Source organism: Cinclus cinclus, chromosome 18, assembly GCF_963662255.1.
Source record: "Cinclus cinclus chromosome 18, bCinCin1.1, whole genome shotgun sequence".
In the NCBI taxonomy this organism is placed as follows: domain Eukaryota; kingdom Metazoa; phylum Chordata; class Aves; order Passeriformes; family Cinclidae; genus Cinclus; species Cinclus cinclus.
This window is the reverse complement of record NC_085063.1, coordinates 8,233,758-8,261,080: the sequence shown is the minus strand read 5'-3', so window position 1 is coordinate 8,261,080 and position 27,323 is coordinate 8,233,758. Positions and strand designations below refer to the sequence as shown.

General features: G+C 48.2%; 2 protein-coding genes across 4 annotated transcripts; one reads left to right on the top strand and one right to left on the bottom strand.

Moving 5' to 3' along the window:
* The first annotated feature begins 355 nt into the window (after positions 1-355).
* Positions 356-21,826, top strand: TM9SF4 (transmembrane 9 superfamily member 4). Of its 3 annotated transcripts, XM_062505100.1 has the most exons (20): positions 356-463; positions 1,826-1,828; positions 5,494-5,607; positions 7,062-7,161; positions 7,520-7,688; positions 7,769-7,898; positions 8,290-8,413; positions 9,233-9,351; positions 9,460-9,571; positions 9,995-10,065; positions 10,489-10,621; positions 11,127-11,208; positions 11,303-11,378; positions 11,717-11,800; positions 11,985-12,160; positions 12,487-12,550; positions 13,084-13,203; positions 13,710-13,799; positions 14,103-15,028; positions 21,759-21,826. In XM_062505100.1, the coding sequence occupies exons 1-19, from the start codon at positions 374-376 to the stop codon at positions 14,250-14,252; spliced, it is 2,007 nt and encodes a 668-aa protein (XP_062361084.1). In that variant the 5' UTR covers positions 356-373; the 3' UTR covers positions 14,253-15,028; positions 21,759-21,826. The 3 variants fall into 3 exon arrangements, with proteins under 3 accessions (XP_062361084.1, XP_062361082.1, XP_062361083.1); XM_062505098.1 differs by lacking the exon at positions 1,826-1,828; XM_062505099.1 differs by lacking the exons at positions 1,826-1,828; positions 21,759-21,826 and having other exon boundaries at positions 14,103-16,583.
* PLAGL2 (PLAG1 like zinc finger 2) lies at positions 21,356-26,311 on the bottom strand. The gene is made up of 2 exons (XM_062505102.1): positions 25,891-26,311; positions 21,356-25,097 (listed from the first exon to the last, which is right to left on the bottom strand). Exons 1-2 carry the CDS (start codon positions 26,151-26,153, stop codon positions 23,876-23,878), a joined length of 1,485 nt encoding a protein of 494 aa, XP_062361086.1. The 5' UTR covers positions 26,154-26,311; the 3' UTR covers positions 21,356-23,875.
* Between the last annotated feature and the right edge of the window lie 1,012 nt (positions 26,312-27,323).

Sequence of the window (27,323 nt, the reverse complement as noted above, 5' to 3'; positions counted from 1 at the left end):
GCGAGGGCTCCAGAGCCAGGCAGACCCACAGCGCCCTCTGAGCGGCCCCCGGCCGCGGACCGCCCGGAGGAACCGGCAGGTTCGGGACGGTCCGGTCGCCTCCCGGCCCCACCGCCCTCACCTAACATGGCGGCCACAGCCTCGTGCCCGCTCTCCGTGCGAAGGCCGCTGCCCTCAGCAAAGGTGGCGGTGCGGAAAGCCACTTCCCCGATCGGCTTCGCGGGGCCGGAGACCCGCTGGGAACCGGAGCGGAGACCCCCGCGCCAACCGGCCCGGCAGGAGGGCTAGGCTGGCCTTGGCCTAGGCCGGGCCCGGCCCCGGTAGCGCGGGGCGCGGCTGCCCGGCGCGGTCTTGCCCGGCCGCCGCGGTCGCCATGGCGATGGGCCCCGCGGCCAACCGCGCGCCGCTTCCGGTGACGTACGTGTCGACACGTGGATCCAAGATGGCGGCGTCGGCGGCGATGGTGAGTGCGGCGGGGCCCGGCCCAGCCCCGCGTCCCGCCCGCTGTCCTCCGGCCCGGCCCGGTGGCGGCCGCGGCGCGGGGCTCGGTGCGGAGGCTCCGGACGGGCCTGCACCGCGCTGAGAGGGATGCGGGCCCGGCCCCTGGCCGGAGGAGGCTCCCCGGTTCCTCCCATGGCCTTGAAGCCACCCCGCGTCTCCCGGCGGTGTCACCTGTGGAGGGCAGAGCTCGGGCCGCCGCTCGGTGCCCAGGGGCCCAGCGGGTTCCTGTCCCTCCTGCCCCGCGCTCCCTCGGCAGCAAAGTTTGCTTCCTTTCTGCCTTCTGCGGTTCACGGCGTTGTCTGGGCAGGAGGGGCCGGGCGAGGGGCGAAGGGCGGTGTGGGTTGTAGGGAGCTCCGGCACTTCCTTTTGCCTTCCCTTCCGAGGTATCAGCCTGCGCCCGGTGCTGGTGCCAAACACGGAGGCTGTTACTCTGTATGTGGTTTTCACAAATGGTGATGGTTGTCGAGCAGCAGCTGCTTCACCTTCCCGCGTCCCAGCATCCCGGCTACTGCTATTGAATTATTCCTTGCATCCTCGGGGATCTAAACGTGTTCCTGGTGCATCAGTGCTACCTCACAGAGGAGAAAATACGCTGCTGAGACATTTGTTATCTGCCTTCAAGTCTTGCAGGATTTCCTCCCTGCTTTTATAGGAGGATATTCCTGTGGCAATGCGTTGCAGGATTAGCGGTGTGGATAAAGGATGTATGCTGATTCAAAGGTCGGTGCTGACTGGGCTGTGAGGTGACTCATGGAGAGACTGGAAGGGGATTGGGAGAGCCAAAGTCTTTCTTTAATTTGCTTTAAGCATCTTTGTGTCTTGCTGGCTTTCCCCCAGGTGAGGAGGAAGGAGTGCTCAACTGGTTTTGAGAGCTGGGGATGGTCCTGGGGATTTCCTTGTGGCTCTCTGTCGTGAGAACGGCAGAGGAGGCTGCCACCAGGTCTCCTGGAGTCAGAGGAGCTCTAAAGTCAGTGTGAGTGCAGCACTTGTCACCTGAAAGGCTCTCTGTGGCTCCTCCGGTGCAGGGTGGGCAGGGATAAATAAAGATGAGCTTATCCAAACAGTTGTCAGGATCATCCAAAGAGGCACCCTTTGGAAAAGGGGATGAGTGTCAGAGTGCCATTAGCACTGTTCTGTCCTATTAATGTGCCTGAGGGCAGAATGAAGGTTACATGTGTGAGAGAGCTTGTTGGCTTTTTTTCCTTCCCGCAGAGTTGTGGGTTGTGGCTTTCCCCCCTTTCTGTCACCATATTAAAAAAGTTTCAGTAAGTGGAATGGAATAGGACAGCTGTGTGAATACATTTGGACAAATGGCTCTGCACAGGTCGTTTTTCCTGTTTTTCTTCAAAGCTGTCCTTGAAAGTTAACAGCTCTTGATTATGGCTCTTTGATGTCCCTCTTGTCCTTCTCTGCCAAAAAGAGATGGGACAATTAATGGTATCCATCACTGTCAATTCCTACTTCCTTTTCATCTCTTTAAACAAATACTGTGTTCTGTTCTTCAGTTCTTATGCAGATTAAGACCTAAACCAGCCCTGGTATAACACCAGCTCAGTTTAAATGCTTGAAATTGCTGCTGCTTGAGGGTTTATTCGAGTTGTTGGCAGTAACCTGGGCAGGGGTGTGCTGGGTGCACATGGCCAGGCCATGGACCCTCTGGAGCATGTTGGAGCTGTTGCAGAGCCCCAGGGAACATCTGCTGTTTCCCCTTTCCCTTAAATAAATGCTGGAGTTCAGACTCTGGTAGTGGTAGCTGGAGGGACCAAGAACCCTAGGGAGGGACAAGTGTGGTAATAACTGGATGGTTTAGGGCCTCCTCATGCTGGGTCATACTGGAATTTAGAGAACAAGTCCTCTGTTTTGGCAGCGTGGTTTGTGAACCTTCTGTGAATTCACAGAGTGGCAACATTGTTGTAAGTCTTTCTGAATGGGATAAACCTGGAGTTGTCTGCAAACCCCAAGTCTAGTGATAATTATTCAGAAGGGCCTTCTTGGAGAGGGTTTATGTGTGAACTTTTGATCTGAGGGTCAGGAATGGGTGATTGTGCTCCTGCAGTTACTGCTTTTATTTAGATCATATTCTAAGAAAAGGTGTCTCTGCATGTCTACATGTAGGAAAATAATCAGGCTTAGGCGGTCTGAACTATTTTTGCCTACTTGCAGCTGGGTTTTTCTCAGTCTGGGATTGTTTATATTTGTTGTGCTACTGGTTGCACCATTACACAATTTCCTGGCACCTCAGATGTCAGATTGTTATTGGAGGGGGTTTTGTGCATGTTTTTGAAATGTAAATAATTGGAAAAGGCTGTGAAGCTGTGTGTCCTGTTTGCTGGAAGTCTAGGCTTTGCCAGGGCTGTATGACTGAACCTAAACACAGCTCCCTCCTGGAAGTTCTGACCTGGCACAGGAGAGAAGTCAGCTGGCAGGCATCCCCCATGTGAGATGATCACCTGGTCAAGCCCACGAGTTACAGAGATGTTTGGGGTGTGGTGTCCATGTTGCCATTTCTAAGCTGCCTTAGTTTGGAGAAGATAAAGCACATTTATCAGTACAAAAGCAAAGATCCTGATGAGAAGGGCCCCTGGCTTCAGCTTCCCTGTGCTCTGCCAGCTCATGAACCTGTACTGGGCATTTCCTTTATATTTCACTTCCAAAGCTTCCCCCACCTGTTGCATAGCAGCTTCCCCATTTCTTGCTATCAGCTGTTCTTTCCTGGCAAGGCTTTACAGAGTCACCCTCTTGTCTTTCCTGTTGCCTGGTGCTGCCTGACTCATCATCATCAGTATGCAAAGACAGCCTGATTTCTGCCAATGTTGCCATCAAAAATTTCATGTTCTGCATGCTTATATGTCTACTGAGCGTCTGCCAAAGTTCTGTCCTGGTCTTATCACCTCCCAGCCTGCTGGGGCACAGGTGGCAGTGGTGTGGTTTTGGTTTTTGAGTCACATTGTGTAGGTCTGTAACTTCAGTGACAAATAAGATTAGGGCTGCAGATTGCTGACTGTTCTGGAGTGCAGCGTGGGACAAGAGTTCAGATTCTTTCCAGTGCTTCCCTTGTCCAGGAGACCTTTTCCTACTCTGTGAAGAGCCACCGAACACTCCCTTTAAAGATTGAAAAGGCAAAATTTAGTGTAGCACAGAAAATAAAGCCCCATGTTGCCTCAAGGAAGATCAGTATTAAAGGACAGACAGTTTTATGAAGAGTGTTTCCAAGCTGGGGCTTTATGTCTGTTCTGGGGCTTTATGTCTGAATTTGGCTGTGCATAGAATATATCTGAAAATCCCTTTTGTAAGCAAAAAAAGATCACAGAATCACAGAATGCTTAGTAGGGTCCTTAGAGCTCATCTCGTTCCACCCCACTGCCATGGGGTGCCACTTCCACTATCCCAGATTGCTCCAAACTCTATCCACCCTGGTCTTTAACAATTCCAGGGTTGGGGTAGCCACAGCTTCTCTGGACAGCCTGTGGCAATGTCTCACCATCCTCACAGGGAAGAATTTCTTCCTAATATACAATCTAACCCTACTCTGTCACTTTAAAGCTGTTCCCCCCTGTTCTGTACTCCATGGTCTTGTAAATGGTCTCTCAATTTTTCTTGTAGGCTTCCTTCAGGTACTTGAAGGCCACATGTATCTGATGATTCAGTACTCATATTTTCTGTAGGTGCCTAGCATTTCCATCTTAAATACATTTTAGACTTTCGATCCCCTGATATTTCTGCTGGTTTTTTTTCCATTCTGCTCAGTTCCACTAATTCTGGATGCTCTGCTTGGCCCTCACAGGTGTCTGGGCTGAACATACTTTCCTTGCCTTAGAATCAGATGGAGGAAGGTGATGAAGGAGTGTGGGGACAATAAACACAGATATTAATTTTTCCCACCCCTGCCTGAGGAAGGATGCCATGATAGAGCTGCTGTTTGTCCACACCTGGCCTGTGGAGTGTTGCCTCTGGTGCTGTCAGACTGAATGATGGTGCTGGGGATGCACAGGGACACTGGGGATTTTGTTTCTTATGTCTGCAGCCTTAGCTCAAGAGCTGTCCCAAAGCAAACCAGGTTTTGTGTGGTTTTTCAGTGGTGCCATACACACAGTGAGTTCAGGAGAAGGGACTGAAGCTAGTAGTGCTGTGAGATTATAGCAGATCTGATGTCCTAATCCAGGCAAGCTGCTGCTGGCTAATACCCTTAAAAGCTCGATTTTCATTTCACAGCCTTCCTGCCTGAGCTTGAGCTGGGTTACCTGAGGTAATGGGAGGGGCTGAGGAGGCAGCAAGGTGCGTTAAATAAAAGGTTTGCTGAGGCTCTGTTAGAGTCTGGCTTCTCCTGGACTCCCCATGGAGCTGATTAAACCTTCCAGCCTGACTTGTCACCCTGCTCCTTGAAAAGGGGATGAAAACGTTTTTGCCTTGTTATTGGGCTGTGCTGTGGCCTGGAGGTGTGAGGAAGGCAGAGTGGAGCAGGAGGGAGTGGTGATGTGACTGTCCCGGTGGTGCAGTTACTGGTGTCACACCTGACTCCACAGTAACTACTCTTCTGGAGGTAGTGGCCTGTGAGTGGATCTGTAATCAGCTTCAGGGTAATTGCTGCCATGGAGAGCTGACACACATCCAGTGCCAGGGCTACAGCCCTCTTCTCTGCTAATCCATGGAGTTTTCTAACACAGGGAGCTCAGTGGGGGTGAGCAGAAAAGTAAAGTAGTAGCCTGCTTGATGTCCCATGGTGCACATAAAAATGGCATTTTTCTTGTGGTTGAGCAAAGCTGAAGTTTTCCTAATTGCAGATGAAGGGACAGAGACATGCTGAGTAGAAAGTGACTTGATGAGGGTCACAAAGCAAAGCTAAGAACAGCTTTTGTGAATTTAGTTTCTGTTTAATCACCTGACTGTGCAGCCTTTATAATGTCTGGGATGAACATTTCCAGTGTTGTTGACCATCTCTAATGTTGTTCCAGTGTTTCTGTTGTATTTTACTGTCCCTTCTCCTTTTTGCAGGAAAGGCTGAGATATGTGCTGGGCCTGCTGTTGTTGCTACACAGCACAGACTCATTCTATGTGCCTGGGGTGGCTCCCATCAACTTCCACCGCAATGATCCCGTAGAAATCAAGGTAGGATGAATTCAGTGCCGTTAGTCTGTTTGGTCTTGGCGAGGGGGTTGCCTTTTGGGTTTTTTCTTTTTTATACCATAGTAGCTAAGAGGACTGGAAAGTTAAATTTGGGGATCCTGTTGCTAAAATTTATGTTCATGTATTTCCTGTGTTTCACAACTTGAAACAGCATGATTCCTGTTCTTGCCCCTGATCTGTTCTACCAAATTCCGTCAGCAGTTGCACCAAAGTCCTCAAGATATTGCTCTGTTTGGGAAAAGGGTCTCTTTCTCGCTGTGGCTTTGAAGTGAGTTTAATTTCTCCAGCATTATGCTGACTCTAAAAGTGCTTATGCAGAGTGTGCCTTTGGGTGGAAGGTGAATGGTGGAGTAAGGTCTGAATCAGACTTTCTCAATACCTAGTTTGCTCATGTTGTGCCTCTGGGGAAATCCATTAGAAGCTCTTCCCAAGTGGAGGTGTTTGTCCTTGAGCCTTGCAGATCTTTCAGCCCAGCCTTGCTGAAAGCTGTTCCTGTGCAGCATTGCTGGTACTCAATGACAGAGCTGCTGCGCCTATCCACAAGGAAGCAAGGCTTTGCTTTCAGACATCAGTGATTTATAGCCCATTTCATTTATTTTTCTAAAGCTGTGGCCTCTGTCTCAGCAAATCCAGCACCCTCGAGGCTGCTGAGGTTGGCTGCTCCAATGTGAAGCACAGCACAGTTTTCTCTTTGGCCACAGACTGCCAGACTTAGGCTATTTTTAAGCAAATGAGGCTTGCCTGTGGCTACAGTAAGCTTCCCAGAAGAAGAGGGTTTTGGAATGGCTGTTCTCTGAGGGATTTCAGGAGCCAAATGCTTCCTCAACTGCTTAGGAAAGTCAGTGCCAGCATTCTTCCAATAAACAAGCTTGGCTGTGTTACAAAACACTTCTGTTTTTCAGAGCAATAGTGGTCTTGGCTGTTGTGGTATGTCTCTGCACTTCCCTTGTACCCTGTGATTTGTGGAAACTCTCCAGTAATGTTTGTGGTTGGTCACCTTATCTTCCCAGACTGATGGCTCTCTGGCTTTCCTTGCAGAGATTAAAATTGCTGAACTCTTAATAGCACTGGAAGCCAGACCTCCAGGTCCAGTGGGATATGAGTTTTTGTTTGAGGAAATCTTGTATGAAATGTGACTCTTGAATCTCTTTTGAGCTCTTTGTTGTTTCTTAGGACTCCACTGAGACATAAATTTGTGAAACCATCATGTGTTGTTCTTTGAGTATTTCTCTGTGAATGAATTGCTACTGGAAGTCTCTCAGGAACATCTGTCTCTGTTACTATTTTTAATATTAATAGTAGTAGTAGGAGTATCTTCTAGAAGTGAGCTTTATGGAAGGTGTCTTGAAGTAAGCATCAGCTTCTGGATGATGCTGAGAGTACAGGAAAATATCTGGAGTATTTTCCTGGGGATAATCCTTCCATTCTTCCTGCAGGCTGTGAAGCTGACAAGCTCCCGGACCCAGCTGCCGTACGAGTACTACTCACTGCCATTCTGCCAGCCCAGCAAGATCACATACAAGGCTGAGAACCTTGGTGTGTACCTGTCAGACTGTGAGGGGGGGGGGGGGCGGGGGGTGTTTACAGGGGTAAAAGCAATTGCAGGTGTCACTTGTGCTGAGCTGAGAGAACCTGCTTGCTCTGATTCACTGTGTGCTGGCAAACGGCAGTGTTGGTATGTTGGAGGAAGTGCTTGTCCTGAAGGAGAGCGTGTAACCTGCTTCATAAACATACTTCCAACAAAGTAGCTATACTGACCTGCAGTCTTATCCTTGCACCTGGGGTAGCAAAGGAGACTTGCTGTGGTCCCTCCAGCTGCACAGTGCCTGGCAGCAGGATCAGCAGCAGGAAGCCTGGCAGTCTCCAACCCTGCCCATGTTTTCCTGTTTTCCAGGTGAGGTTCTTCGAGGGGACCGAATTGTAAATACACCTTTCCAGGTTTCCATGAATGTGGAGAAGAAATGTGAAGTTCTGTGCAACTTTCCCAACAAGCCAGTCACTCTGACAGTGGAGCAGAGCAAGCTCATCGCTGAGCGTATCAGGGAGGATTACTACGTCCATCTGTGAGTCACCTCAAGCACGGGTTTGTTTCAGGGGGAGTTGGGTGCTGTGGACAAATTTGATCTGAAATCTGTGTTTTCAGCATTGCTGATAACCTCCCTGTGGCAACACGGCTGGAGTTTTATTCCAATCGTGAGGAAGAGGAGAAGAAGAAGGAGAAGGATGTGCAGTTCGAGCATGGATACAGACTTGGGTTTATGGACGGTAACAAGGTACAGAACTGAGGTGCTGTGTGAGGGTGCCTGGAGGAGATCTGGGTGTCTGCTAGAGATCTGCCAGAGTATCAGCACTGGGAATGCGACCAAAAGGTTTTTTTTATAGAGGAAATATGAGAGAGGAGTCTCTTGTGGGCAGAAGAGGGTGGGTGATGGAAAGGTGGGAAAGCCAGGAGTCCTTGCTTTTATTCACTGTGTAACTTTGGACAGGCTCACACAGTGGTTTCCCCTCAGCAGAGCAAAGGCACTGTCCCTCAAGACTGGCTGATATCTGGTGTTGGATTCTGTAGTTTTCCCTCACTGAAGCTGTTTTCTGCAGTTGGTGCTTCTCAGCTTTGCCTTTTCTTCCCATGGGGTGCTGATGTTTTATTTTATGTCATTGTTTCAGTTCTACCTGCACAACCACCTCTCCTTCATCCTTTACTACCACAGAGAGGATGTGGAAGAGAGCCAGGAGCACACTTACAGGGTGGTGCGCTTTGAGGTGATTCCCCAAAGCATTAAACTAGAAGGTAAGAAACTTGAGGAGGGGAGCATGGGGGAAGAATCTCCTGTATGGACAAAAGCCAGCTGCTACTGATGTATCAGGGTGCCAATTGTTGCTTCATAGGGCACAGAATTAAGTCTAAATTACAAGAATAATAAACCACTTTGTTATTAAGGAAGTACCAACAGTAAAGACATATCCCTTAATTGCAATCCATGGAAAATTAATTACTGTAAAAAGATCTGAGTTTGAGGTTTTGGGGTTGGATTTTTTTTGCACTGTGTCATCTGGTATGAGGCATGTCTGGCATTCTAGCTCTTGCTGTGGCACAGATCTCCTTGACTGGGACAGTCTGTGCTGGTTCAGGGACACACAGGATGTTTGGAACTGTTCTTGGGGATTGAAATTTAAAAATAATTGTTAGGGGAAAACACTCCTACCTCAGTGAGCCCAATGGAAAAGAGTATCTAGAAGGGCAGTTGCTCATGGTATGGATCACCCCATGCAGCTCCACTCTGGCAGGGCATGCACTGATGCAGAGGTCCTGTTTCTCACCATATCATGTGGAATAGAGGATTTGTTCATGGTCTAGATCTTTGGCTTTGGAACCTCTGGCTTTTATCCTTCCAGTTAAGGAGAGCCCTGTGCATAGCTTTCCTGAAAGTTTGTTAATGGTGCTCCACTGCTGGTCAGGAGAATAGTTTTTCAAACTGCAGAGCAGGTGAACAAGGAGCAAGTGCTTCCCCACCTGGAATTACTGCAACCCAATGCCCTCAGGGTGATTGTCCATGGGAGAGGTGGTGTCTGAGGGAAGGGCTCAGCGTGTGCCGTGCTTTCTTTACAGACTTGAAGGCCGATGAGAAGAGCATGTGCACCCTGCCTGAAGCCACAGGGTCTGCCCCTCAGGAAATAGATCCTACTAAAGAGAACCAGTTACTCTTCACCTACTCTGTGCACTGGGAGGTGAGGCAGTACTGGGGAGCTAGCTGGCAGTGATGCTCCAAGTGTCACTGGAGTTGTGGAAGACATTGGGAATGTGCTGGTGTGAGAAGAACTCTCCTGTTCTTTCAGGAAAGTGACATTAAGTGGGCTTCCCGCTGGGACACATACCTGACCATGAGTGACGTGCAGATCCACTGGTTTTCTATCATTAACTCGGTTGTAGTCGTCTTTTTCCTTTCAGGTGAGTGGATGTGTAGGGACAGGAGGGCTTTACCATTATCAACAGGGAATTTTCTATACGGCTTAGCTGCAGGTGGCTTGAGGAAGATGTGGCTACATCTGAACCTGGTCAGAGGGAGCAGGAAACCAATTTTAAGCCACCCAGTTCAAGCAGTGTCCTGTGGGGTATGGCAGTTTCCAGCCTTTCTCATATACTGGGGTCACTGAGGGAGTAAAAAAAACCCACAAGAAAGCCACAGTGCCCCCGTATTTCTGCTGGAATATGGCCTTCCCTGCTCCTTGGGGTTTTGTTTCTGTCTTTGCTGATGTCTCAAGGCCTCCTCTCGCAGCCAGAACAGTGTGTTAGTGGGAGTCATGTAGTTGCAGAACATGAGAGCAGCACAGCCATATGGGAGCCTCTGAGCTGAACTCTGCTTGTTTTCAGGGATTCTCAGCATGATCATCATCCGGACTCTGCGCAAGGACATTGCCAACTACAACAAAGAAGATGACATTGTATGTGTCTGTTCCTTGGGCTGGGATTAGAGGGAGGGAGGCACAGGCCAGGAGGGATCCAGCATGCAGACTTGGGTGTATTGTCTCTTCCCTTGCCCCTGTTTTCCTTCGAGCCTTGGCCATAAGAGGGGCAGTTGTGTCATGCTGTCACACACATTTCTCTGTCTGAACAATCACATACCAGTTCAGATATCTTCAGACCTAAGCAGTGACTGCAGACAGCTCTCTAAATGTGTGCCCTAGCACTGACATTTCAGATCTTGGCTGTTTTTGGACCAAGAGGAAAAACGTTTCTTGGCTAGAGTGGTAAAAGTCAGTATAAAATCTGGGTCCAGGAAAGTTAACCTCTTAGGCTGGCTGTGGTAGGACCTTAATTTCCACGTATCACATCTAAATAACCTCCTTTTTCTGTTGTTGCTGTAGGAAGATACCATGGAGGAATCTGGTTGGAAACTTGTACATGGAGATGTCTTCCGGCCTCCACAGTATCCTATGATCCTCAGCTCTCTCCTGGGTTCTGGAATTCAGCTCTTCTGTATGATCCTGATTGTCATCTGTAAGTGGCACCTGTTGCAGGGGGTGGCTGTAATATGAATGATGCTTAAGGATGTTTGATTTCACCCTGTACTCACCTTACTGGAGTGAGACCCATGAAGTTGCTTGCTGTTGCCATCAGCCTGGGCTCAGCACTGCAAAGCTGCTGGATGACATTGCCCAGCTAAAGGCAGCTTTGTGTGATTATATTTCCTTTGCCAAGCTGTGAGCCCTGGCTGATAGTGGGCCGGCAGACTTTTGCACAGGTGTGCCTTGCCTGCTGAGCTGCACCTGCCCCCATCCCTGGGGAAACTGAGGCTGGAGCATGGTCTGTAGCTGAGGTCAAAACTGTGCCTTCCTCTCTGGCTGGTGCTGGAGACTGTGGATGAGATATGCTGTGAAGGAAATCAGGCCTGTGCAGAGATTGCAGGCAGCTATGGGCTGCAGATGGGACAGGCCCCTGTCCTCCAGCTGCTGCAGCACATGTCCCTCAGAGCTGCTGTTCCTTGTCCCGTTTCCCTCTGCAGTTGTTGCTATGCTGGGGATGCTGTCGCCTTCAAGCCGGGGTGCGCTGATGACAACTGCCTGCTTCCTCTTCATGTTCATGGGGTAGGTGCCTTCACAGCTTCCCCCCCCCCGTGCTGTCCTGCCTCTCCCCAGCAACAACAGTTCATTTTTGTTGTCTTGGCTTGTTTTTGTCCAGGGTTTTTGGTGGATTCTTTGCTGGCCGCTTATACCGGACTCTCAAAGGCCATCGATGGAAGAAGGGAGCCTTTTGTGTGAGTCTTGGATGTTCTGTGCTGTTTATCCAGGTTTGCTGATGGCAGGATTTGTGGATAAGATCCACGTGTTTGTGGTAGCTGGACACAGTCTGGCTGTGCTAAACATTTGCTGTGGGTTGAGTCTTTGTAGCTATACAGAAAAGGCATCACCAGAGCATGTATTAGAGCCAAGAGGATTGTCCAAGATCTTCCACACAGCCCAGCTTTATGTCCTTGCCCTGTAGCAAAAGGGACACTTCCTCCACATGTGCCTTGTAGCAGGAATGGACTCATTCCATAGGAACATCTGGCTGATGAGTCAGGTGCTTTCTCTTAGGCTGTGATTCCTCTTGCAGACAGCGACGCTGTACCCGGGTGTTGTCTTTGGCATCTGCTTTGTCCTCAACTGCTTCATCTGGGGGAAACATTCCTCTGGTGCGGTAGGTGCCATTCTCTGCCTGGAGCCTGCTGGGTGGGAGAGGGGTCACTGGGCTGATAGGCACTCTCTTGGCTTCCCAGACCTTTCCAAGTGGGTAACTGGAGGGTTGGCTTGACTGATGACATCAGTTCCCTAGGGCAGAAGAGCTGTCAGCCTCACTTCTGTGGCTCTTGGTGTGATTCCAGGTGCCTTTCCCTACCATGGTGGCCTTGCTCTGCATGTGGTTTGGGATCTCCTTGCCCTTGGTCTACCTGGGTTACTACTTTGGATTTCGCAAGCAGCCGTATGACAATCCTGTACGGACAAATCAGATTCCCAGGCAGATCCCGGAGCAGAGGTGGTATATGAATAAATTTGTGGGGTGAGTGATGAATATCTGGGAAATGTGGTGAGTTAAGCCCCCTCAGTCCCCTTGGGTTGCTGAGTGTCACCTTCTGCTGCTCTCTGGACATGGACAGATGGCAGATCGTGTTCCTTGAGACCACATTGATAATTTGGATGTGGTATGAGAGGTACTTGTAGCCATGGTACATAATCAACAGTGGGAACAGCTATGCCATTGCCTGTGAAATTTAGTAATCTGAAAATGTAGAGCCTTTACTTGTCGTGTTTTATGTGTTTACAAGGAATTTTTAATGTTCAAACAGTTATATTATGCTGCTTATGATTTTTGTTTCTGCTCTGTAGGATCCTCATGGCTGGTATTCTGCCTTTTGGAGCCATGTTCATCGAACTGTTCTTCATTTTCAGTGTAAGCATTTAACCCACTTTCCTCCTCAGTATGGTTCCTTTCATACCAAAGCTTTTGAAAGGGAGGGGGCTTCCACTGGAGAAGTCTTCTATTCCTATATTCTCTGAAGGGGGTAGCTGGTTTCTTCCAGGCCATTCAGTAGTTTACAGAGAGAGCTATGGGACTCTGCTGGTGGTGTGAAGGATTGTGGTAAAGACAAAATTTACTGTAGCGTTATATCAAGGAGCGATCCTGGTCTTGAGACAGTCACTGTTCTGCTGCTACCCATGTTTTACCTTGTATGGATGGGAAAGAATTTGCTGTTCCATTGCTTGGGAGATGCAGGGGAATGAACAAGATACTTCAGAGCTGTCGTTGTGCAGCTTTTTGCAACCTCTGAAGTGACACTGTGAAATGCATTAGATCTGTGGTTTCGTGTAGGTGAGGCTGAGGGGCTCCTCAATTTCCCCTGGCTGGCTGCCAGTAGTTAGTCCCATGTTTGGTGATTGATCACAGTAACATGGAAACAAATTCCTGCTGTGTGTTTATTTCAGGCAATCTGGGAGAACCAGTTCTATTACCTTTTTGGCTTCCTCTTCCTGGTGTTTATAATTCTGGTGGTATCCTGCTCCCAGATCAGCATTGTCATGGTGTATTTCCAGCTCTGTGCTGAGGTGAGATTTCCATGTTTGTAATTTGGGTAGCTGAGGGTACTTGCTCCTGGTAAAGCACAAATCACATTATTGCTCTGCTTAGCAAAGATTAGTGTGGCCCAGCTTCACAGGTGTAATTGTCCCCAGTGTCTCTTCACTCTAAAGGGAATTAAAGCTCCTTGATTTTTCTGTTAGGCTGGGAACTCTGGTTTCATACCAGGAATTTTGCTGGGCACAGGGTGTTTTGGGCTGTCTCCAAACTGTTCCATTCCATCCCCATACAAAACAAAATGCAGGACCAAAGGTGAGCCATGTCCTTGGGCAGCAGGTGCTTTGGGCCTGACTGTCAGTATCACATCTCTTGGTTTGGGAACACTTTTGTGACAAAATAAGTCCCCCAGTCCCAAATTGTGGATTTCCTTTGAAGGAAGATGGGAATGGAATGTCCTGGAATGGTCACAGCTTCCCTGAGGCAGTGCCTGGGGAGAAGAAAGTCTGGATAATAATGAGGCTCTTTATTCTGTCAGGATTACCGATGGTGGTGGAGGACCTTCCTGGTGTCTGGAGGATCTGCCTTCTACGTGCTAATCTATGCTGTCTTCTACTTTGTGAATAAGGTATTCCTCCTGGGTGAAAGTGCCATATTTCTGTCACTGTGGGATTTAGGAAAGGAAGGGCCTGCCGAGTCCCAGTCTGCTGATGCCAGCGCCTAAGGCAGTGCTGACAGCCCTTTCAGACAGGAGAGAGGGGTGTGCCCTAGGACTTAGGCAGAGCAGCATTCCCTGACCCCACCTCAAAGGAGAATCTCCCTTCAGCTAGACAAAAAATTAAAGTTTTCCTCCCTTGCAAAGGGCACTGGTTAGTTTGTCGCCTCTGTACATTATTTTGCTGATTTTTTTTTTTATCCTCTTCTGTTTCAGCTGGATATTGTTGAGTTCATTCCCTCCTTACTGTACTTTGGCTACACTGCCCTCATGGTCCTGTCCTTCTGGCTCCTGACGGGCACCATTGGCTTCTACGCAGCCTACATGTTTGTGCGGAAGATCTACGCCGCTGTGAAAATCGACTGAAGCTGGAATCCCCCCAGCAGGAATCAGACACCTCTGAACATGTGTCCTCCCGGGAGGGACAGGGACATCTTCTCCCAACTCTTTTTAAGGAAACAAAAATCCAATGGGAGAGTCACAAGAGAAATAATTAACTCCTCGATTTGGAATGTAACTTTGGCACAGTGTACATGGATTCTGGGCTACTTCTGCGGGGAAAAGGGGTCTGTAGATACCTTACATTTTAACTTTATTATCCTGTTCCATATTTGAGGGAGTTTTTTAGCAGAGAAATATCCCTCTGTATAAGTAAACCCCCTTTTTGCTAATCCATCCTTTTTTTTATGTTGATGATGAACGGATTTGAGACAGCAGTGGAAACACTTGTGAAAACATTTTCTTCCAGCCCCTGGGGTGTGCTCTAGGATTCAGGGAGACTCTTCAGACAAGTATCAGACTGGGTTTTTCTCCTGCCTTCGTGTCTGCACGGAAGAGGGAGCTTGACTGTGGCAGAATAACCGGAGCCTAAAGGCTCACCCAGCGAGAGCCCGGCGCGCTCCGATCACCGAAGTCCCAGCTTTGGATTGTTTACAATTTGATGGAGGTGCCATTCGGAGCCTGAGAAGTGCAATTTCACCCTGAGAGAGCTTGAGCAACTTTTGGCATCTCCCTCCCTCCAGCCTCGGACAGCACAGGCCGCTGTGGGAGGGTGGGATTGCCTCTACTGCAGAAGGCAGGACAGATGTCCTGGTGGAAATGACGTGGTTGTGCTGGAATACAGGACTGGAAGGATGCACGAGGTAACTGCAAGAGTTTGTTCTGTCAGTAGCTCTGCTCTGGATGAGTGAGGAATTGGGGCAGGCTTCTTCCTGGGAATGTCACTGAGATCCTGCAGAGCCTGCTGGAGATGGCTGTGGTGCTGGGGCGTTGGTGCCAAGTGATCTGAGGCAGTGTTGGGCCCGAGGTGCCTGAGGGCTGTGCTGGCCATGCTGAAGGGGCTGGCACAGGCAGGTGGCCCCATGAGCTGTCCCATGGCTGGGAGTTGGGCTCTCTGGCTGGCCCTGTGCTCTGGCTGCCCTTGCTGCTCTCTGCTCCTCCTCTGAAATTCTCTACCTCCAGGGAACAGGAAAAGTGTACACCCCATAGCTGTATTTTGTTCTTCTCCACAAAAAACAGTCCAAGCTCTCCTGGATAGCTGACATGGGCTCTTCTTTTCCCATGGCTTGATGCCTGAATCAGCCTGTGGGAAGCTCTTTTTTAAAAGAGGTTAAAGTTGGGTTGTGGTTTTTTTTTTTTTTGTTTGTTTGTTTGTTTTTTTTGGTTTTTTTTTTTAATTTTGGTAATTTCAGTGATGTTTATCAGTGAAAAGGTTCCATGTTGCACTGAAGGCTCCCTCCATCCCCAGACTCACTGGATTCAGCCAGGACTACAGAGGAGAGGGTTTTTTTAGTGAGATCTATGAAAATTTTTCTTACTGGAGTAAGGTCTTCCAATGACCAGCTGCCACAAGTCACATCATTCCAACCCAAAACTGTCCAAAGCCCTCCTTGCTCCCAAGGAGGGCTTTGGGGCCTTTTTAAACCCCAATTGCTGTAACCTTCCACTAGGTCCATACGAGGGCCTGTGTCCCTTCCCGTAGGCCTTGCCTGTCATGCCAAAGTCTAATCAGCCAGGAATCATGGATGGAAAAAGGGAGGATGGGATGCGTGAGCCAGCTGTGCTGTGGAGTCCTGTGTCAGTTCTTATTTGAGGTCCCTCTGAGATTTTCGTTGATCTTGTTTTTCTTTTTTTTTCCTTCTGCCCATGCCCCATTGGAGAGGCTCAGCCAGCATTGATTTCTCTCCCTTCCCTGAAGTGTTTTCTCTGTATTCTTTGTAATTTTTAATTAATGTATGTATTCTTTGTGTCCTATTGTAAATAAATCTGCCATTGTCCTGTCATCCTGCTCTCTTGGGTTCGCCTAAGCCAATTCTGGAGAATTTCTTTTTGTAACACTTGGCCTGTTTGACACCCATGTGGTCTGTGGTGTGTGGCTTCAGCCAGAAGCAGAGCTTGGAATACTCTGGCTTTCTTTGTAATATTTTTCTCCTGGTAAACTAAGTTTCTCCCAACGTGGAATGGCCCAAATGCTGCCATATATTATAATTATGCCACCAGTCGAGGCATTTGGATCTGCTGATGCTGTGCTGCTGGGTCAGACCACTTGAGTAACTCGTGTCTTGTGAGACACATTGTTTGACGTGTGGCATTGGTGGGCAGAGCAGTAGAACTGTTGGATGGCAGTGCTGGGCAGTGTTTTAGAGCAGCAGAGGGGAGAGGACAGCTTGGAAGGGAGCTGCCATTCCTTCCTCTGAGCAGAAGTTTGAGGAGCATTGCTGCTGCAGAAGCTGAGCCCTCAACGTTGGCTTCCAGCTCCATTGGCTTCCCAGAGCTTGTGTGTTTCTGCTTGGGGGGGGGGGGGGGGGGGTGACAGGAGATCAGTGAGCCTCTGCTAGAATGCTGGCTGAAGGAGCCAAATCAAATTCCCTTTTCCTGAGATGGTTTGTCCAGCAGAGTAATGGATGTGATTCCCTCAGGTTTCAAAGTCCAGTGTCGGAGGCTGCAGAGTGTCTGTGAGTGAGACCAGAGCTGGCAAATACTTGAATCAAAACTCAGAAATCATCAGAATAATCCCTTCTCCCTTTAGAAAGGCAAAGGAAGCTTCAGCTCCACCACCAGGACAATCCATGCTGAACTTATTTCTCATTTTTGGCAGATGAGTGTATTCATGTTCTGTCACAGTCCTCAGTGCCAGGCAAAGCTGCTGAGGAAAGGGCACATTTTAATGGTGGCTGAATTAGGACTGAAAACTAGATCATTCTTAGACAAGCACTTAACACTGATCATGGCTGTCAGCTTTTAATCCATGTTCTGAAAGAGAATCCCTAGAGGATCCTGTGTGCTTTGCCCTGTTTCATCTTCAAATGCTGCTGGTGCCTACAGCCAGCTGTAGCATAAGCTGAGGTTTGGTCATGGTTCTCCTGCCTGTGGGGAGCAGAGCATGTTGGGGTTGTTTGGGAGGGGGGGTGGGTTGGACTTGTCTGAAATGCTGCCACACAGACTGGAAGTTTTAGTGGAACCAAGTGAACAAAACTTTCCATCTAACAAACATTATTCTCCTTGACAGGGTATAATGTTGTCTGCTGTGGCTGCCTCCCCAGTGAGGTGCTGTTTTTTTTGGTTTTTTGTTTTTCTTGTGGGTCTAATTCTTTGCTTGGAAGAAATTTCAAAACCTCTGTGGCTTCATGTAGGGACTTGTGTCTTTGACCTGCCTTATGATTCTATTTTGTCTTAATCCAACCAAAACCCAAACTCCCCTCCATGAAGACACTGGGGTAGATCATCCAAATGCTTTTAATAAACAACTTCATTATAAAAGATGCTTTCAATTTGAACTTCATTTTGCAAGAGCTAATTTCAGTGATGAACCATACATTTCCTAATAGTACTTAATTACAATTTAAAAACCCTGTTTACAGCCCCTGAAATACTCCATTAAAAGAGGTCATTCACTCTGTGTAAAAGTGCTAGAAAGTTTGCTTTTAGAAAACCAGTTGAGCTTTAACAATGGGAAGTTTCTGGCTTTGGCAGCTGTAGCTGCAGGGAGGGAGGTCAGGCACGGGGCCTGTCCAGAACCAGCACAAGAAGGGACAGTGTGAATGGCAGCCCTGGGGAGGGACAGTGTGGCTTTCCCATCCCCTCCCGTGGCTAATCCCAGCCCCTTCACCTTCCAAGGGGATGGTTACAGGCTCCTGTGGAGATGGCAGCGCTTGTGCTGGGAGAGGGTTCCTGGCATGACTTGTGGCTGCAAAATCCACTCAGCAGCTTTTCTTCCAGCAGCAGTTCTGGAGCTTAGCTGCTCCCAGGAGTTCTAGAGGTTCTTCTCTGTCCTTCTTGTAGCCACCCGGGGGCTCAAGAGTACATCAGCAGACAGCTCTGTGTTCTTCAATGTCCTCCTTTAAGGAAAATGCTGGTTCAAATATTACAAAATAGTCTTTCTAAAAATTGCTCCTAGATAGCAGGAATCACTGAAGTGGGAAAGCTCCAAAAAAGCATCAAGGCTGAGGCACTCATTGGGGTAAGGAGAACTCAAACTCCAGAGAGGCTTCTAGCAGAAGTTCTGGGATGTGCTGCAGTGTGCAGGCTTCTGCACCCTCGTGTGGCACCCTGAAGTGGGTTGTGCTGCTGAGGACTGTGAGCAAATCTCATGTGTTACCTTCAAGCACAAGATACTGACTACAGAGGGAGAAGGGCTTCATGCAGGTCCCTGGCCTGTTCACCTGCACACTTAGCCAACCTGGCCTGTCCCAGGTGTTGGAGGCTGTGCCTGTCCTGGGTGCCCTGGAGAAGTCCCCAGTACATTCCATGCTAGAGCTGGTTATCCCCTTGCACAGTAGTTCAAAACAAAGACACAAAAATGAGGGATGGTTAGTTTGTAACAAGACACTTCAAGGTTGAGGATTCTTCCCTCAGCTGAAGGGCTGACCTATTTATAGCAATAAAAAAAAAAAATTCCAAATTCTCTGGTTATCTTTTGCAATGCTTTTAACTTTACTTGTCACAGTGATCTGATAGAGAGAGGCTCCCTGTATGTCATGTAGGGTCTATTTCCATGCTGGTATTTAGGCACTGGTGGAAAGGACCACACAGACCTGGCTTCAGCCACGACCACAGAGTGAGGAAGGTGCTTCAGGCTCCTCCTGCAGCCCACCTGTGCACGTGGAAATAAAATAAACTTTGCACAGGAAAGCCAAGCTCGTCTCCCGGTGTGAATTTGTGAGAAGCAGAATGTGATCTGCTTTCTGGTCTCATTTCTGAACACCAGTTCTATTTTTGTTTGACCTGTTTGCATGCCAGTCTGAAGTGCTCAGTGGTGTCCGGCCTGTGGGAAGACATAGAGCTGGCTCCTGGTAGAGATTGCAGACTGTACCCCAGGAGAAAAGTCCTTACCTGCAGCCACAAGAATAGCTGAAATGTGTAGGATTCCTAGGGGATCCCAGTTACTCACTAGAAGGAAGCAAGTCCTTCACTGGGAAAGCCAGAGGTGAGCCTAATGTGAGTGTGCATGGATTGTGCAGCAGGGACAACAGAACCTGGGAGGTGGTGGGGAATAGGAATAGTGGTCCTGTAAGGCAGCTGGATCAGTGGTAATGGCATCTTCCTGGGAGCTTCTGGCTGCTTTCCAAGAGAGGCTCAGTATGGCTGTAGCATGTTATGGTAAACAGGCATGGATATGGTGAGAGGTGCCAGAGCTGGGGATTGGGGTGAAAAGAATCTGGGCTTCCCAGATCCAACAGACCAGGCTAAATCAAACCAAACCACCTTCTCCTACCACACAGGGGTCAGCCAGGATGAGATTCAGTGCTTCAGGTGGCAGCTCCCATCTCTAGGAACTGGGGAAAATACAATAAATAAGTTATGGAAAAAGACACAAGTTTTGGATGTGGATGGAAACCTGAAGTGGTTCTGTTTGAGCCATTTATCCACTTCACTGTTCAGTGGCAGAATAGCTCCCGGGCTTGGGCAGGCAATTAACTAAAAATAGGCACCTGAGGGAGAATTCAGTCAGCCTGACTCACTGGGATTAGAGGATAAGCAAGAAGGTAGGGTGATGGGGAGCACATCTTTGAAGATTTATTTGTGGAAATTTTAATTGCAGGCAGTAGAAAATGCCTCTGTGGGGTTGTTCTGTCCAGAGAGCAAAGGTGGTGAATGGCAGAGAAAGGAAAAGGGGATTTTTATAGTGAACTGCAGGAAATCTTCCCAGCAGCTGATGTTCACCTGTCAGCAAGGAAGGAATTAAAGAACAAAGAGCTGAGCTCAACAGAAGTACTGAAATCATCAATCTACTGGAGATGAGAAAAGGATTCCAGTTGAAGTGACACCATTTTTCAACACTGAGGCGAAAGAGCAGCAATGTTGTGAGACAGAACGGGGTCTGTCACAACGTGGTGTGCAGGTATTGTGTCAGGTGAAATTCAGTGGAAGCAAATGCAAGATAACATGCTGTTCCTTCCTACAAATGGATTTTGAGTGAGCTGTAATCCCCGAGGGAAAAAGATCTTCAGCCTTTCACAGGGTTCTGGCAATCTGAGCCTGGAAGGACGGGCAAGAGTTAATCCTCTGCTGCCAGGGAGTGGCTTGGCTATTTGTTAGTTCTTATTTCTAGGGGGACATTAGGTCCTCAGCTTTCTGAGAATCCAGGGTCTGATTTACAAGGGCTGGCAAGTTCGTGTCCTGCCCTTTTGCTGACTGGAGGCCTACAGGTTTTTATCTTAGTTGACTGCACTGTTCCTATTGCTTTGGACATCCCCCAGGCCAGCCAGTTAAAAACATTCCTTTACTTAACTAAACCCTCCTGAGCAATTATGTGCTGTAGTTGCTGTCCTTGGGCTCAATCTGGTGCAATCTTCCTGGTACAGGTGTGCCAGAAGCAGAGGGATCACAGTGGAATGGTTTGCTGGACTCTGCCTACCCGATTCCTGGACCTGCAGCCCCAAACTTGTGCTCCAAAACAAAAAACAAACCCAACTTTTTCTGGGATGATTTTTTTATATCATGTAACCAGCACAGCAGCTGCCACAAAGCCCTGCACATACATCACGGAACAGATTGTAGGCTGTGCTGCAGCAATCCCCCTCACAGCATGCCAAGGTTACCCCTGTCCCTTATCTCCAGCTGCATTAGCAAGAGCTTGGCAAAGCTGACTTCCACTGACTTGCCTAAGACCTTGGTACATATGTCCTAGTGGACTGGGATTCCCGAGTGCTGTAAGCTTGGATACTCAAAGTATTTGCTTATAAACAGGTAAAAATTGCTCACTATAATTTGTTCTGTGAATTGCACACTTGCTATTTCAAATGGAATTAGTCTCATTAGTTTTAGACTGAGTGGTAAAATACTTTCAGATTACAAGCTGTAGTGGTAGAGGAACTTTGAATCCATTTTCCTGTGCAAACACCTGCAATCAGCTCCAATGCTGTCTCTGACCATGTGGCCCTTGCTGGGTTAGATTTTCCTTGCATTGACAAAGGTTTTTGCAGTTCTGCTTGTTAAAGTAGCTGTGGAAAGCAAATCACACATGCAAATCATAGCAAAATGAATTCCATTTATTCTTTGACAGACTACTGGTAGGAAAAAGATGCCTGGCTCTAAGTTTAGCTACCACTGCTAAAGGAATTCCAGTGATGACATCTGTTCAGAGTACAATGCAGGCAGGAAGCAAGAAAGCTGAATGTTCTGCAGTGGGAGAAGGTGTGTGATGGCATTGCATAAATCTGATAATCCTCACTAGCAGTGAGTGATCAGTTCTGACCATTTATTTCTCAAAAAATAATAATCCTCTCAACTGAAGACAGGAATAAGGCTTGCATATAATTGATAACAGTGTGAAACTCTTTAATTTGCAAAGAGCAAAGCAAGAGAAGACAGGCCTGAGGTATTCAATGCTGGTAAACAGACTGGCTGCAATGCCCTGTTTACCTTTGCTAGGTTAGAGAACAAGAAGGCACTCGTTGGACTTGGAAAGGCAACATTTTCCAGTGGAGAAAAGGAAAAAGTACTGCATTCAACTCGGGGAGATCATTGCCACAGGATATTGCTGAGGTAAATAAATCTTATATTACATTTTGATACAAAAGTCTTATTTGCAGCATTGCTGGCTAACCTAAAACAACCAATCTATCTTCTGGAGAATCAATGGATTGCTAAAGAGTCATTCTGGGAAGAATTACTAAGCTAAATTAAAAATAAAATTCTGGAGTAAAATGGAACGGGGACAAGCCTGTGACCAAAAGAGGCACAGCTGATGTCACACAGTGGGATCATGGCTCAGCAGGAAGGAATCTGCATCAACTGAGGTGGATGTGCTCTGGGGAGATAAAGGAGGACATCTGGCTTCACCCAAGGAGCTGAGATAACAGAGTAGAGGTAGGTTTTGTGTTCTCTATATTTATGAAGAACAATATTGACAAATTTCCTGGTTTATATTGGCCTACAATGGTTCCTCCATGCTAAGGTATGAAGTTCTGCCTGTCCATAGTCATAAACATGAGCCAGTGCAGAGTGACCTCCATATGTCCCCATCTGCAGTGTAAGTGCCCAGGAAAACAGGAGCAGGAGACAATATAGGTGCTAAATGACACCAGCAGCTGGCTGTCACTTCCCAGTATGACCCTTCTGCCCTGGTAGGTAGACAGCCCATGGAAGAGTTTAAGAGGTAGGGCAGGGAGCAAGGGAAGCAGGACTTTAACTTCAGGAGGCAAGGCTTGAGCAGGAAAGAACAAAAAAGGCCAGTGGAACCAAAAAAAAAAAAAAAAAATTTTGACTGCAGGTCCCAAACCTCACCATTTGTTAGCATTACGAGAAATGCTTCAAATGCACTGACAGTGTGTACATGAAGCTGGGATCAATTTTTCCTTGATTCTTGGGTGTTATCACCATTGAGGTTAAAATATACCTTTGAGACTGCTTCCTGGATAAGCCAAAAAGGGTGCTCTCCTCAGTGAATGGCTGTGGTTAAAAAACCCCAAACCCCAGAAACTCATACTCTGTTCCTCATCCCAAGGGAACCTATGGAGCAGGGCCTGCAGCCTGTTCTCACCCATGCCTGGTACACCAGGGCTTGATGTCCCGAGCTCCTCACCCAGCTCTCTCACATGCTTTGGTTTCCAGATCTGTTTGCCTGGGGGAGATATTTAAAAGGGCTCTGTCCATACACCACACACCAAGCAAAGCTGTGAGAGCTGCTCCATCCCCTTCACTCGGGACAGCCAGCAAGAAAAGGCAAGAAACTGCTGCCTACAGGGGCAGAGGCTGAAGTGGTCCAAAAGCAGTGTATTTCCCCATGGGGGAAGAACATGGTAAGTGAAGAGAAATCAGTGCAACCTGACTTCGTTGTGTAAACAGTGTTCTAGCTACACCAGAGATGAACCCAGTGTATTCTGGTGCCTCCTATTTTTGCAATGGCAGAAACAGATTTGTGTTGTGTAAACAATGTTCACCGTAACGAGTTTATCCTAACGGCTCCGAAGAGGTGACGTTGAATTCACCATGTAAACGGGCTTGTTGCTTAACACTGATGTGGAGTAAGCTGTGTTGGGTGATGGGATGAGAGGTAGCAGGGAAGAACAGCTTCTTCCCCATTGGCTTCATACAGAGCAGTATCATGACTTCTTCCCCATGTGGAGATATTGGCTGGTTTGCCAGAATTGCAGTGTGGTAACATGAAATGGAGGCTGGACTCTTCAAAAGTTTAGCTCAGGATGAAAGAGTCTCAACTCCTTCTGAGGGACAGTCCCTTCCCAGAGAGGAACAGCTCCAGCATTCTCAGGGAAGGTCAGTGCTAAGCGTGGCTCCTGATTCACAGATTAAAAATTAGATAAAATATATCCAGTCTATCAGCTGAAATCTTTCTGCTGTACAGGACTGGGACTCGCACGGTGTATCGGCTGTTCCAGTCTACAAGTGCTCCCTCCGAGATCAGAGACCTCCTGTCTGACCCAGCTCTGCCAGAGCTTTCACACCCCCAAGGAGGGAAGAGTTGTGCGTTTTTAAGGCTCTTCACAAAAGGGTGGCTGAAAGATCTGTTCTCCAGTGCTATTTCCAGCTTATTGGAACGCCTGGTGGAACCGTGGCAGCGTGGTTGTGCTCAAGCTGGAGGTGAAGACGGGGGGCAACGAATGAAGGGGCCCAAAGTTCAGCGAGGCCCCGGCTCCAGAAGACTCTTGAGGTTGATGTTGCAAAGTGGTGAGCAGTGGCTGCGCCTCCCCCTGCGAGTAGCCCATGACCAATCCCCCCGATGAGACAGGTGGATTGCAAGGAGGAAGATTTAGGGGGAGGAAGCTAAGAAGATGAGAGAAGTCCATGTTAGCAGCACAGAGAGCCTCTGAGAGGTTAGCAGGGCTCTTGGAAAGCAAAGCCTCATCCAGGGCAGGTGGCTGAGGTGAAGAGGACTGAGGATCACCAGATGAGAGAGACAGGCTGCCAGGGAAGTCTGACAAAAAGCTGTCCACCTCTACTTTGGGTAGTTTCTCAGGCAAATATGAGGTAGATCCAAGCTGATACTTTGGAGGAGGTTGCGGCGGGGAGGATATAGGAGAAGAAGACTCCAGAGGATAGCTCATTCCCATGGGAAGAGAATTAGGAACCAAAGAATGGGGCATCCCTGAGCTTGGCATAGTTTGGAGATGTGTGCTGTACATGCCCACGGGCAGCATGCCAGGGAAGCTCTTACCACCCATCATGTCTCTGGATGCCATACACAGGACAGGACTCAGCTCTTCCTTCACTGCCACAGAGGAGCTGCAGCTGAGCAGACCCAACATGTCCACTGGCTCCGTCTTAATCTTCAGCAGTTCCTGGGAGTGGCTTTTCTTCATGTGCCTGGTCAGGTGGTCCTTCCTCCCAAACCTCTGAGCACAGTACTGGCACAAGAAGTCCTTCCGCCCCGTGTGCACTACCAGGTGTCTCCGCACGTCTTTCCGGGTGTAGAAGCGCCGATCACAGTGGTCACATGGATGCTTCTTTTCCTTGGCCCCACCGGAAGCCCGCCTGGAATGAGCTTTGAGGTGCTCCAGCAGGACCTGGGTGCTCTCAAAGGTCTGGAGGCACACCTTGCAGCTGAGGTCACCGCTGGCAGCCGCATGCATGGCCAGGTGTCGCCTGAAGCCCAGTTTGGTGTTGTAGTTCTTGCCACACTCGGGACAGTGCAGGGCCTCCTTGTTGGGATCGTGGGTCTGCAGGTGGTTCCGAAGGTGATCCTTCCGGTGAAACATCTTCTCGCAGTACATGCACTGGTGAGGCTTCTGAGCAGAGTGTGTGGCCATATGCCTTAGGGGAGAAAAGCAGGAAAGGTAAGACAAGCATCCAGCCACTGAGGGAACACATGCTATTTTCCACAATTTTCCTTGTGTCCTACACTTTATGCCACAAAAATCCCATACGGCATTTTACCTCCACTAAACGAGGAGCACAACGCTTCAGGCAAAACCTACAGTCTGTCCCAGCAGCTGTCTCTCCTCAGCTCTTGCTCTCTGTTGAGGCTGCAAAAAAAAAACCTCCCTAGTTTGTGACACTAGGTGAGAAAACTTCAGTTCATCAGGAAGGTCAGGCTGTGCCCAAGTCTGCTGACAGCCACTCTGGTCTGATTTCACCTTGGTATCTCACACTCTCCCACACTGTGGTTCATCTGATTTCAAGTTCTCAGCCATCACTGTTTAATTATTTTGAGTTGTACTTCACTACATAAATGGGAACTCTACTTCTCCATACTGGAGCAACAGCTGCTATGGAATTATCCCTGTGGTCGGAGGCAGGACTTATGAATGCAAACGCTATCTTGCTTTTAATTTTGTTTTTTAATCTGTGAACTTCACTTTCTGTTTCTATTTCCTCCTCAGTGAAAAACAGCTTAAGCTCAGGATACAGCATTAGCTGAAGTTCTCTGGAAGGTACATAAAGAGATGCCAAGTATGGTAATGTCTGGGACTCAATTTCTTTACAAGGTGAAAGGGCATTTCCCCTCCTCCAGCTTCTGAGAAATTCAAGCAAAGACACACACATGAAGGAGGGGGTTTCCCCTCTCTCCTGGCACTGCTGGGCAGAGGCACTTGCAGATACCTACCTATAGAGCTTGTACTTGGAGGCAAAGGCCTTGCCACAGTGCAGCTGGGGGCAGTTGTAGGGCCTCTGCTCCGAATGGGAAAGCGTGTGAGTTCTCAGCTTGTCCACATGAGGGAAGGAGGGCTCTGATAGTTCACACTGGCATTTTCCCTGACTTTCGGTCTCTTCACCTCTTGGTCTGGGGACTAATTTCCAGCCTGTCTCTTCCTCCTCCTGCTTTGCATCTTGAATCCAGTTGGGAACACTGGGAAAAAATGCCGTCATGGCAGGTCTAGTAGAACGTGGCCATGTCAAGCAGAACTCGAGCCCGTGGGCGTCTTGCTGCGATGTCCTGGTGCAGTATTCTGTTGGAGTCCCCTGTGACCAAACTGCTATAATAGCAAAACTTCTTCACCTGAAATCACAGAAGGCTGGTGTTAAGACACTGCAACCTTCACCCGTGCACACAATGAACATGTGAAGATGCGTGTTTCCAGTCATGGTGAACTCCAATCAACAATATTTTTCTTCTGTCTTTTCCCCCTAACTTATTACCTGAATAAAACTATGTTAAACTTTTTTCTGAATTGCATTTTCTGCAACTATTAAGAGCCCATGTTACCTGGTAGATTTATTTTCTTCTGAAAAGGTGACTATTAGTAGCTCTAAATACCTTTCCCTGTGGGTTTTGTGGATCACTTCTCATCCCAATTTTTCATATTCTCACTTGCTCTTGGTTTCTGCCTATATGGAATTCCCTCCCAGATATTCTCAGAGAAACCAAGGTTCTCTTGTATTTTCTTTTCCCATCCTTTCTGCTACCAACCTGGTGCACTGGGCAAGACCGTCTCCAAAGCAAATCAATCTGAACCCCCGCATGCGGCTGAACAGGGCTGAGGAAGAAAACTTGCAATTATCATCAACACCACACCTTTTTCTGGAAGGCAACGGATGCTGCTCCTCTTCAGGGTGGGATTACTCATTGTATTTTCACTTTTCGATTGTGAGGCAGATTCTGCCTCTCTGCATCAGCAAGTTTTCTACTGTAATGAGCAATTTTTAACTCTTTTTTTTAATTTGATGCTCTCATCCATTAATAATTGAAGCTCAAACTGTTTCCTGTTCAACAAAAAACACCTCCTGTAAGCTTTTCTGGGTTTCATGTTGACGAGGTTCTACATTAATCTCTCTTAGCAGGTTGTTCTCGACCTGTGTGTTGGCGAAGTAAAATGTTTTTATAGGGTTCTACCTCCAGCTCGACTGGTAAACGGTCAGCTGAAATAAAACCGATCTCTTTCACTCAATGTGGCTGCCTGAGAAACTCTTCTTAAAATAGCATCAAACCCTCACTCCATGATTGCTTCAGAGAAGGAACTTCCTGCTGCACATCAACATGAGTGCGAGTTGTGGGCAGGATGTGCAACTGCGAGGGAACAAACCAACCCCCAAGTGCTC

What these genes read in the sequence shown, in the direction of transcription:
- PLAGL2 (XM_062505102.1), bottom strand. Translation starts at nt 26,153, where the DNA reads ATGACGGCATTTTTTCCCAGTGTTCCCAACTGGATTCAAGATGCAAAG. An exon ending in TCCAAGTACAAGCTCTATAG is followed by an intron (nt 25,098 to 25,890) that starts GTAGGTATCTGC and finishes TTCTCCCCTAAG; the next exon opens with GCATATGGCCACACACTCTG.
- TM9SF4 (XM_062505100.1), top strand. Translation starts at nt 374, where the DNA reads ATGGCGATGGGCCCCGCGGCCAACCGCGCGCCGCTTCCGGTGACGTAC. An exon ending in GGTTTATGGACGGTAACAAG is followed by an intron (nt 7,899 to 8,289) that starts GTACAGAACTGA and finishes TCATTGTTTCAG; the next exon opens with TTCTACCTGCACAACCACCT. An exon ending in GGAAGAAGGGAGCCTTTTGT is followed by an intron (nt 11,379 to 11,716) that starts GTGAGTCTTGGA and finishes TTCCTCTTGCAG; the next exon opens with ACAGCGACGCTGTACCCGGG.